This window comes from Synchiropus splendidus, chromosome 15, assembly GCF_027744825.2.
Source record: "Synchiropus splendidus isolate RoL2022-P1 chromosome 15, RoL_Sspl_1.0, whole genome shotgun sequence".
NCBI classification, from domain to species: domain Eukaryota; kingdom Metazoa; phylum Chordata; class Actinopteri; order Syngnathiformes; family Callionymidae; genus Synchiropus; species Synchiropus splendidus.
In genome coordinates this window covers 11,964,346-11,976,875 of record NC_071348.1, presented here as the reverse complement: position 1 = coordinate 11,976,875, position 12,530 = coordinate 11,964,346, and the positions used below count along the sequence as shown (strand labels likewise).

Below are 12,530 nucleotides of genomic sequence, written 5' to 3'. Positions count from 1 at the left end.
GCAGGCTGGAGCTGGTTCCAGTTAGCGTGGAGCCAGCCACACTGTGTGAGAGCCGAACCTCCTGCCTGCTACTGCCACCCTCCACAGACTCTCAGGACACGAACAAACATTTTTAGGGGCAATTGTGTGACGCTTGGTATTAAAATAATGAGCGAAATATCCCATCCTTTTTTTTTTCACCCAGCTCACCAGTCCCCCCCCAAAAAAGAAAAAAAAAATATTATAATTGTGTTTGGGGTGTGAAAATACGGGGTCCCTAAGGGGACATGACAACAACAACAAAAGGAGAAGTTTTGCGGTATCTTGCAAAACTTTTGCGAGATCTCACGCCATTCAAATGTCCAATTTGAAACTTTCCCATGGATGCTTGCCTTGGTTATGGTTGTTTGATCCAGAAGTAGTTACGACTTCACTTCAAACTAGTATTGCGATATCTCACAACAACACAACAAAAAACGTATTGCGAGATCTCGCAAAACTTCTCTTTTTTTCTGTTGTGTTGTCATGTCCCCTTAGGGACTCCGTACAGAAAGGTGCCAAAAAACCCCCCCGAGAAATGTAATATTAATTCATTAACATTAAAAAAACCCCCCACTTCTTTACATCCACAAATGTGCACTTTGTGAGGTGACTTTATTGACTAACCCAACACCGAATGCTTTTTTAAATTAGTTTATGCTGCAGTGTGAGTCAAATGTGACGAGCGGTGCATTTTTTCAGACGCATATGTTGAGATTCATCATTGATTCTATCATTCTTTCAATCTTATTAATGGCTCTGAGCCTCCCCCTCCTCCCCCCCCAGTATGTCCCATTGAGGCCTGTCCATCAAAAAGCAATAAGTTTGGATGACACGGCAAATACATTTTTTATCTTAAGCAATTACGTGCTGCGGGTTCTTGTGAGCAACGGCGCACCACGTTCAAGGGCCCGAGTTTTTCTTTTTCAGGGTTTGACCTTTGAGTCAAAGAGTAAACCGTGCTGATCTTTGCGACCCCTGATTAGCCTCCTTCATGACAAACAAGCCATCAGGGTAATCAGAGTGGAGTGAAGGAGGAAGGGAAGGAGGAGGGATGTGGAGGAGGAGAGGAGCACGGAGGGGCAACGGGTAGGGTGAGGAGGTTGGAGCCCTTTGGGGACCCCGAGATCACAGCCATGCTAATGAGGAGCTGCTTCGCCGGCAGCAGAGGTGTCAGCAAACCCCTGACAGGTGCACTCACCAGGACACCCGGCTAAGTGTGTGTGTGTGAGGAGAGCGTAAGAGGGGAGAGGCTTCAGGGGAAGGTCCCATTGGTCTCGCCTGCGGGCGGCTTTGTTCTGCGAGCAAATCTGTCGCTGTAACATCCTGTCGTCCTTGATGGAATCTTGCAGGAGCACAGCGGACCTTAACCTCGGGAATGCTGCAGCGAGCGCAAACCCCAAAACTGCACTGCTGAAATCTTTCCCGGGGAAACTCACGCTATTTCAAATTCAAATCTTGTTTTTCATCGCAGCTGGCTATATTTAGAAGTGTGTTTTCTCCACTTCCATCGACATGGAAAAATAAAAGCCTGGCCAATTATAATCCCTTTTGCTAATGCTAAAACCTCATGTGTAGTTCTCTAATACTCGGCTTAAGAAATTCCATTTTAAAGCACAATATGTCTCTCCATACCCTCCATTTGTGGGAATAGTTGCTTGTTTTTATGCTGCCCTCTCACTCATCCAATTTTATCTGATAGAGTCAAAGTGTGTTTTCAATTTAGCAGGCAGGAATTCCTCCTCTAAAATTTGCTATGCTACACAGAAGCCTTTCATTTCAAACATCCACTCAAAAGTCTTATCCTTCTTGATCTTTCTTTAAGTTAAAATGATACAAAATTAATTTGCCATTCATCGTGAGTTAACTCACTTTTAGTGCGATTAATTGAGATTAAAAATGGAATCTAGTGACAGCAAATAATGTTTAAGGATTAGAAGTTTCACCACAGCGAAGAATTATTTTTTTTGCCTTATTTCACTTTGAAAAAAAAAAATTTAATGTGGAGCCAAAATAGCAGCATCAGCAGGTAGCTTTTCTTCATTTCTTGACTGGGCTGAAGCACTTTTTTAATGCCTCATTAATTTAGAAAACAGAAGCCCGTCCCTCCTCCCACTTCATTATGTGTTTAAGAATCACAACAGATCAAAGTGGGTGGCCCCCGATGACCACAGTGTGTAGCCGTATCCTTGCCTCTGTGACATCAGTGGACACTCACTATGGTCCAGACACTGCTCCCTGACAGCAGAAGAGTGCTGGCTGTGCCTCTGAAAGCTGAATCAGTAGATTCCAGTATTTTTTTCTGTGGTCTTATTAAAAGTCCCAGTGGATGAAAGCGTCTGATAAAGGCCCAAAATGTAACCTAAATGGAGGGAGCTCAAGAATCTAAATGAAAGCCAGGCTGAAGGGATGGCATATGTGAATTCTTAAATTAAACACAAATCCACATGTCTACACCATACGCCTGGTGTCTACTTTAAACCCCCTCCATTATGCCCCCCTTTCTAAAGCTCACACCAATTTTTCTATGCCGGCCATATGCTAACAGTCAATACCATGGTTCCCCTTCATTCACTGGCATTTTGTTTGTACTTTTTAAGGCAAAATAATGGCTATAAAAGGCAATCTGGAAGGAATAAAATCTGATGTAAAGCTCAGATCTTAGTCCCCGAAGACTGGGTTAATTGGCCCGGTGGTTTAGTAAAAAAAAAAAAAAAAAACAACCCAGGAGAGAAGGAGAGCATTATTACTGGCCCACCTCAGCTTCGTTCATGTGCCAATGTTTTAATAACTTCCTCCAGGGCTCTTGGCCCTTAGCTCTTGTTTTGTTGCACAGGACGGAGAAGTGCCCTGCCAAGCTGCTGTTGTGTCTGCATTGTGTCTTTTCCTGCACGGACAGGCGGGCAAAACCCACGGTATTTCTTAAGTGGAATATCACGGTGTTTCCAGCAAAACAGCATTAAACAGTCCTCAGGGTCTAATAGAGTATCGAATGACTAAATCCTGACATGAACCCTAATTCATCTCTGCGCTCATATCTGTCATATTGCAAGAAAAAGTGTGTGTGAGAGCCGTATGGTGTGTCAAAGTAAATTAGGTCTAGCATCAGCGGCTGTGTGGGGAATGGAGAATATAAGCATTGTAACTGGTAGTTGACCTTGGTGGTCGGCGGCGGAGCGGCGAATCATGCGAACGACTTTAATTACAGCACAGAGAGTCATGACACTGTGATTTTGCGACAATTATTGGCAGCAAGTACTTTGACACGTGTGTTCTCCATCACTTTGGCAGTAAAAGATACATAAGGATTTTCTGTGAATCGGTTTGGTGGAGCTTGTCTATAAAGACTTGTCACTCGGAAGAGCTTTTAAACATCTTTTTCTGTCTAATAAAATACAACTTAATGGTAACCAAACAACATGTTAGACATTTACACAGAACTGTAAAGGAAGATCACACACAGAGCAGCTCACATCTCTCCATGTCGAAAGCCTTAAAGAAACCAAAATGAAACAGACTTTTTTTTTTTGTACGAAAGTGCTGTACAAAGGAACAACACGACAGAACAAACATAATAAGGATCTTCGGTCAAGCCTGGGTCTGCGGGCCGTATCCAGGTCGCTTCATAGATATCTGCTTTTCAATGAACAAAGTATGTTACGTACATGCCTAAAGTTCCATCCCCCAATTAATATAAAATCCACGCTTTACTGATCCCCTTCCCCAACACTCCCCACTGTTTCTCGCACCCCCCCCACCCCCGCTCTCTTGTTTGGGAAGTTGATGACATTTGTCTTAGGACGTCATTAAGCAGCAGTCATCAGCTGCCACTCTATTAGCTGCCACGCTTCCTTTAACAGCATATGGCCGAGCATGTAAGATATGACAAGATGCAAATGTGTTGCTGATGTGGAGTAGGTCTGGGGCGGAGGGGGAGGGGTGCTGATGGGCCCGGGGAATTGATTGATGGCTAACGCAGGTCTTAAAAAAAAAAAAATTAATAATAGTCATCTGAAACCAACATTTCCAATGGTACAATTTCGATCTCTGGTTGACTTGGTTATTGAGCTCAGTAGTCGATGGATCCCTCTTATCCCCAGGGAGGATGTAAATACTCTATCACCGTCTGAATGTATGTGTGTGTGTCGGAGCATGTCTGGCCCTTATAGTCCCTCCACCTCCACTCTTACCCCTCTCCTCCTTTTTCTTCCCTCTTCTTCCCGTCCAAGCTGTTAAGCTGTCCAGCTCTCCCCTGCCAAGCGACCGTGTGAAGCCCAGCCAAACTAAACACAGGCAGGCAGCCCGCCACTCGCCTCACACACGCCCCCCCCCCCCCCCCCACACACACACATGCAGTCACACATATGTGTGTGTCCGTGAACATGCACTTCCCATGTGCCCACGTACACACCCGAGCCCCACAAGTCCGTGCGTGTCCCACGCCAAAAAGGGAAAGTGACGCCTGCAACAGATACGCACTAATAGCAGAGGAAAACAGACAGAATCAGTAAATGAGCCCCTCATTAACTTTTTCTGACCCTCCCTCCCGAGGGGGACGCCAAAGCAATCACACCGCCAAATCAGCTTCCTGTGCTAGACCCTCATCCAACATCAGCTTTCGCTCATCTGTCGGCGTCGTAAAAGTGACTTTTAAATGGGCCGCGACGGAGGAAGTAAAATAATATTAAAATAATAAAGGTGCCGGCTTCGGGTTCGCGAGATTGGCCCCTTCATATTGCCCTTCATTGGAATTTGCGTTCTTTTTTTTGGAGATTGTTTTTCACAAATTCAACATATGTTTCACTGCCGACATGGGAATGAAACCCAGAGTGACCAAGGCAGGGGTTACTATCTTCTCCTTATTCCCGGTACATCAGTGTCACAGACAACTGCCACATCCTAAAAAAAGAGCATAACAGCACTATCACCCAAGAGTTGTGTTCTCTTGCCAAAAACATCAATTGCAGACTAAACCAGGTAAAAAAGACCATAAAGAAGAGTTCAAGCCGTATCGACATTGAGTTTTCCGGTCACTGGAAGCTGTTGGAAAGATGGGTCACTACCTGTGTAAGACCTGGTCACTGCTGCTGGTGAAGAATGAAGAGCAGAATCAGAGTAAACACGATGCCGCTGAGATGCTCCTCTGCTGCCAGACTGTGTTGAATTAGATGAATTTCCACTCGCTGGCGGACACAGCCGTGCCACGTTGACTGATAGGTTCATTTGGCATTATTAAGTCACGCCATTCAAAGGGGTAATTTGTCAGTGAGTGACACGGAGTGTGAGAGTGTGGTGTGTGTTTGTGTGCGACGGCATCACTCCACTGTACCTATTACACTAATGATGTAGAGCTTTGTTTAAAGAGGATGCTGTGTTAAGACAAGAAAGGTCTTAGCCGTTTACATCTCCGTCATCTCCTTTGTCACTCTCCTCTCTTTTCTTCGCGCCTCTTCACACCCAGGCGTACCGCCCCCCACCTTTCCCCAAAGTGACAAGACTTTTTTCGATGGCTGCGTCTCCTGTCTCCATATGGAAATGACAGAGTAGAAGAGATGGATCTGTATATTAAAGCTGAGCTGACATTAAAAATTAGCATAATGTGTCATGGCCTCAGGGCAGTACCTGCCATCTGCATTAGCCTGTAGACACCCACCCACACAAATGCACACGAGTCCTGAAAAACAAATTCTTTTATTAGATTGTCTTAAAGGTTAATATTTGCAGAAGTAATATACCCACTCTGTTTAGTTGCAGCTGTGTCATTTGGACAATGTTGCTGGACTCAACTCTTTCTCTCCTAATCCACAGATAAAGATGAGCCATCCAGCTACATCTGTACCAGCTGTAAGCAGACCTTTACCAGCGCCTGGTTCCTGCTTCAGCATGCCCAGCACATTCATGGCATCCGCATCTACCTGGACAACCACCTGGCAAACTGCTCCCTCACTCCCCGTATGGCTCTTCCACCACCACCAGGTGCTGATGCCCTGCCAAGATCCCCTCTCCCAACCTTCCTCGGTGACGCCAACAACCCGTATCACCTTCTCCGCATGGCTGCACCACTGCTCAGGGAACACCCTCCTCCCCCTGGATTCATGGAAACCCGACTGCCTGCAACTCCACCATTTGTCAGTCCTCCACCTCCTCCTAGGCCTCCTCTAGAGCGGCTGGGCCCAGAGGAGATGGGGCTGCTGTCCCAGCACCCTAGTGCCTTTGAGAGGGTGATGAGGATGGCCCCCATGGAGCCCCCGTCAATGGATTTTTCCCGACGTCTGAGGGAATTAGCAGGCAACACGACCAACAATGGGGGACCCACACCCCCCCTTTCTCCTAACCGCGTGCCACCCATGCACCGCCTGCTCAGTCCAACACTCTTCCAGCCTGGCTCCAAGCCCCCATCTTTTCTCACGTACGCCCCACAGCCACCCACTCCACAGGGAGCGCATGGTTCGACAAGCCCTCCTGATGGTCAGGGTCAGAACCAGGCCTTGGGGAAAGCCAAATCCTGTGAGTTCTGTGGAAAGATATTCAAGTTCCAGAGCAACTTAATTGTCCATCGGCGCAGTCATACTGGAGAGAGGCCATACAAATGCCATTTATGTGATCACGCCTGCTCACAGGCCAGCAAGCTCAAGAGGCACATGAAAACACATATGCACAACAAGTCCGGGTCCATAGGCGGCTCTCCAGACCAGGGTAACCGAGGCGAAGGGGCAGACAGCGAAGAAAAGAGCAGGGAAGGAGAATCACGAGGGATTGGAGCAGAGAACGAGGAAGAGGAAGAAGAGGAGGAGGAGGAAGAGGATGAGGAAGAGGAGGAGGAGGAAGAGCTGAGGAACGGAAGTCGGCCGGACTCAAACTTAAGCGATGACTCCCAGGAGTTTAATAGGAATAGAGAAAACGGTGCTCAGCAGTCGCCTGAGGAGAAGCATCACAGTGGGGATCGGATTAATGACAGTGGGGGGGTGGGCATCATGCACCCATACAACCACCTGGACAATCATCTTAGAATCAACCCCAACAAAAGAGCCCTGGAGAGACAACCTAATGGAGATGGGGGCGACAGGGGTGGCACCGACATGGAAAGGCAAACAGATCGAGAGCAGAACAGAGAGAGGGAAGAGAGGGAGGACCAGAGGCCTATGATGAACGGCAGGATCTCTGTGTCTGAAGCGGAATCCTTTCCTGGCCTGTTCCAGAGGCGGCCTACCCCTATTACAATTTCAAGCCCCTCCAACAACAAGAGGATCAAGATAGAGAAGGAGCAGCTGGACCTTCCAACAACCATACCTCTAATCTCCCCAGAAAATGTCTACTCTCAGCTCCTGGCTGGCTATGCTGCTTCTCGCCACTTCATTAGGGAACCCTTCTTAGGATTCACAGATTCTCGCCAGTCTCCCTTCGCCACCTCCTCCGAGCACTCCTCCTCAGAGACAGGCAGCCTCAGATTCTCCACTCCACCTGGCGAGCTGTTAGAGGCAGGAAGCGCTTCGGGGCGTAGTGGTAGTAGCACCCCTCATCTCCTGCGAGGGCCCGGCCCTGGAAGGCCTCCAAGCTCTAAGGACAGAAGAAATGACACATGTGAGTACTGCGGCAAGGTTTTCAAGAACTGCAGCAACTTGACGGTGCATCGGCGCAGCCATACGGGGGAGAGGCCCTACAAGTGTGACTTGTGCAGTTACGCCTGTGCCCAGAGCTCCAAGCTCACACGCCACATGAAGACCCATGGGCAATTTGGAAAGGAGGTGTACCGCTGCGACATCTGTCACATGCCCTTCAGTGTTTACAGCACCCTGGAAAAACACATGAAGAAGTGGCACGGTGAACACTTGATGGCCAGCGAGGTCAAACTGGAGCAAGCGGACAGGGGTTGAACCAGCAGCGAAGACGTACCGCCTGTATACACACTCCCAAGACACGGACTCCCATATGACTACTTCTTCAGCTATGATGCATGGCTGGATAAGCTCTCTCCTAAAAATCAAAACTGATTGACATTAAACGGTTTTTTTCTCGTCAAAAAAACAGACACCTGGGAAAATAAAATAAAAGGGAAACTATCATGAAACGCCTGATATGGTGTTTCTCAGAAACAAACTCTCCAATTTGATCAGTTAGGAATCCATGGAGCCTTTCTACTGTGCAATAATTTCTGTATTTATTGGATTTTTGTAACAATATTTGGCATGTGCTGATACATCTTTGTGGGATTTCATATGGAGTTTAAAATGTACTAAAATGTTTTCCTTTTTTTTAATGCGATAACTGGAAGTCACCCTTAAAATATTCTTTTTTTTTTTCCTTAAAGGAAGCTTAATATCCGTGAGTAAAATTTGTGTGAAAAAAAAAAAAAGTTAGCTTTTAAAAGTGATAATTGTTTTCTATATTAAAATGCAGCAGCGGACTACAATCCATTCACTCATATAGGCCTAAAGCACTGAATGTCAACTTGACAATAAAACATCGTGCTGGATTTTAAATCCAACACTATCTGATAGACCTGATGGGTAATTCTTAATTTATTTTTCTGTCCTGTTAAACATAGGATTTGGGATTATTTCAAGATACAGTAACTGTATTGTTGTCCTCGTTTCAGCCAGGACATAAATAAAGGTTGCACTTAATGGACATACCATTAGCTAAAGCTCAGTACATTCCCAATGTAGGATTAAAACACCATATTTAATATGTTGAATAAGTTAAGACTACTTGTGATTAATGTGAGAAAGACAAAAGTGCTTTTCTATGATTTTGTAAATATATTCTTTTTTTTTTTCTTTAAAAAATATACGTTACAGTAGCCCCGTCCATACGTGAAATCACGAACTCAAGGACAGTTTGTCAAACAAGAGACGCTTCATGAGAATCAATGTCATAACTAGCCCTGACCCAAGCTGACTTCCTGTGTCCCCTTCCGATTTGTAAAATGGTTTCAAATGAAATTCATGACAATATGTGTTAGAGCGTGTTTCCCCTCCCTCTGCAGTCCCTCTAAGCTCCGCTCCGACGCCGTCTTTTCACAGTTCACTAACTCAGATTCATGCATTAGAGCGGCTTTTAAAATAAAGCTTGTTCATTCGCCTCACAAAGTGATACGGATTTAAGTTCCAGTTACAGATTCCGAAACAGTGTGCATGTTCGTGACTTTTGGGGATTACGACTTTTATTTTCTGCATCGCTCATCCTGAAATGAATCTGCTCGAGAAAGAGCGATATGAGTTATGATAATTTTGAGCACAGCTGCACAAGGGTATGCCTGGACGACCTTGTGTAAGGGCTATTCTCATGGCGCAAAAAAAAAAGAAAGAAAGATTGAAATGGAGAAATAAAGAAATGTGAGAAAGAAATGGAAGGAGGGAGAGCAAGACCTTGACCAGAGAGAAGAGTCATTCAAATGAAATTGGAAGCATATGAGGTGTGTGTGTGTGTGTGTTTTTTCGACCCAAATGCACATCGAGTAGCCACATCCTATAACGGACCATCAGAGTGAGACAGTCTTGAGAGGGGAAGGAGACAGCAAAACCACATGAAAAGAGATTGAGAGTACATCTTTCATTTTCAAACCGCAAATCATCTTCACGTGAAAGTTTGACCTGCTGCTATTTGGCCGTTCCGAGCACTTGGTCTGCGTCGCTTTTTTTTTTTTTTTTTTTTTCAAAGTGGGATCCACTGGCTCTGTTCACATTGAGATGGAGGACGGAGTCATTCGCAAAGATGTTTTTTAATGATGTAAAGCTGGTTCTGATGTGAGTTTGTGAATCAGGTTTGGTGTATTTATTGCCACTGGGAAGAATCGGTGACCAAATTCTGAGGACTAACCCTATCAAATGCGCCATCTATATGTCCTCCTCATCATATCATAGAGTTATTCATAAACAATTAAAAAGCCATCTGAAATGTGAACTCAGCCGCGAACACATTACCTCCAACCCTCGCCAGTTCAGGTCAAACCTTGTTGTAGCAAAGCTCTTTCAATTCCACTTCCTCTCATCCGTTCGCGGATCCACATAGCATTGAAATAAGTGATATGACTTCCTGATCGAGGCAGAAATGAGCCATTCAACTTTGAAATGTGTGACATTCAATTGTTCAAGGAGCAAAATCACTTAGATTTCAGTCTCACAATATGTTTACAGTGTTGAAGTCTGCCATACAATTTGCTATTTGTGAGTGTTGGAATGATGTTAAAAGTATTGTTTTCGCCAATGTTTTTTAAAATGCCATGCAGGTGGAGGGATTTTATCTTCATGTTTCTGTATTATTGTACACCTCTTGTTTTCAATTGTAAACTTACAGAAACACGGCAGGTTATTATTTTTCTAACAGACGTGGTGCCATTATTGAGAATTGAGTCTTCTCTTTCATTCATTTGTGTTTAAAAAGAAGTGTCCTGTTGTCATTTTGGTTGCGCTTACGTGGATGTAAAATCTTTTATTAAAAGGAGACTGAGCTCATCCTTTAAGACGACGTTTTAAGGGTGTGGGAATGCTTTGTCCAAATCGATCCTGAGATGTTCGAGGAGTCTTTTGTTTTGTTGCCGTTATTTTTGTTTTTCTTCCTCATGGTTGGTTGAAGTTCTTGTGATGGCTCTTACAACTGTCATTTTTTTAACAAAAAAAAAAAATCTCTTATTTCACTATTCACAACTTTCACTTATGCTCTTTGTACAAAAATAGTTTCCTTGTTCTTTTTTTAAGGGGGGAGGGGTGCATCGTTGTGAAAAAAGTGATTTCAGAACAGTACACGTCTGCTGTTTTGAACATATATGTATTTTTGTAATGTGTTGAAAAATCAATACAAGAAAGCCAACACTTCAATAAATGTTGCAACTGCTCTATGATTAATGCTCCCTTTTATTGTGGATTATTTCTTGTGGCTAGCTGTCAGTGTTGTGAGGTTATTTTTAATCCTGTGAAAACTGTATTGTTAAATCAATATATCACTTTGCAATTATTTTTCTTTCAATTTTATTGTGCCATGATGCCAAACAAAATGATCTGAATTATTATAATTGTAATTATTATTTTTGCAGATTAATTTTATTTATTTATTTTCTTACTTACTTTCTTTTGTATAGTAGCATAAAGTTTTACTACTGTAAATATGAATCTGACCTTTCTAACAAATAGTGTCTACAACTGCATATTAATATGAAAATAAAAATATGGAAAGGTAAATAAACAAAATGATGTAAAAATACAGTTCCACTATAGGACAATTATGTTCACATTAAAGAACTAAACCATAAGACGAGTAATGTAAATCTGTATTACTTTTGAAAACAGAGTGTCAACTACTTTCCAAAACTAAAATGCGGATGGAGAAAAAAAGGGTCACAGTGACCTGTTGTCGATCAGCTAAGTCAGCAAAATGTAGCCTCCAAAACAGTTAAACATTGTTGGAGTTAAGATGATGTTACTGACTGTTCAGTCAATGAAAACATCATGAAAATTGTTGCTGTTATTGTTGAGGATTTTGTTTTTATTTCTTCATTAAAACAAACAAACAAAAAAATAGGCATCACATTTTTATAGTGCCTTTATAGTCCCTTCTTACAGGTCCTTTTATAGTCTCTGTCATTGCCCACTTAAATAACAGATTGTCACACCATGTGACCTAGTGACAAATTGAATCCACATAATTGTATTACAGCTGTGGACGACATCAGCTGTCACTCTAAGTGATATCGTTGTTGTGGCTGAAATGTGACGCCTTCACCTCTGGAATCTGTAGGAGCAAATATACAAACCGCACACATAAACACATGTACAATTGCAGACTACTTTATCTCTAAATTTCAAGTTTATTGGCTGACAATATTTGAAACTTGACTTGTATTTCATTACGTATTTGAAATATATTTACCTTTTAGATGTCATTTTATCTTCATAATTACAGCATAAGGTGGATAGAAAACTACTGTTTGAGAGTTGCGATCACAGTATGATCTTCCATAGACTCACCATAAATCATAGTATATTTTGATCAAACAGTCAACTGTCTCTTGAGTCACAGCTGGTTTGGAAATTTAAACAATACTAAATGACTTTATTTTACGTCACACGCTTCTGCAAAGACATATTTTTAAATCATGCTTCCCAAGTCACGCCTTAAAATATATCCACATACCGACACACACACACACACACAGACACAAATACAGGTTAATCCACCCAAAATTAACAGTAACCTATCACTCTGTCACTGAGGAATCTGGCTGGCGGGGAGTTATTATGCCGAAGGTTCTCTGGGCAAGACCAGACACAGATGGACGGTCGGAGGAGAATCTGACAATTACATAAGAGGCGGCGGTGCCAGGACACCAACAAATAAAACCGCTCGCATCACTTCCAATTTATAGATGAGTGTTCCAGTACAAACATCTGGGAAATGAGTGACAGATTTGATTCTTCATAGAGCGCTGGCATGAGGACCTGACAGGTGAGACTTCAGTCAAGCTTGTCCTCACCTCAACCTTCGGGTCGTGGGGTAGTTCGATAGCGAGTGTGCTG

General features: G+C 43.5%; 1 protein-coding gene across 4 annotated transcripts in view; it reads left to right on the top strand.

Moving 5' to 3' along the window:
• Nucleotides 1–10,855, top strand: part of bcl11bb (BCL11 transcription factor B b) — a 29,433-nt gene extending 18,578 nt beyond the window's left edge. For all 4 annotated transcript variants that reach the window (XM_053887648.1, XM_053887647.1, XM_053887649.1 and 1 more), the window contains one exon: nucleotides 5,827–10,855. In XM_053887648.1, coding sequence (XP_053743623.1) covers nucleotides 5,827–7,892 — 2,066 coding nt within the window. In that variant the 3' untranslated portion in view covers nucleotides 7,893–10,855. The remainder of the gene's footprint in view (nucleotides 1–5,826) is intronic.
• Nucleotides 10,856–12,530: the final 1,675 nt, after the last annotated feature.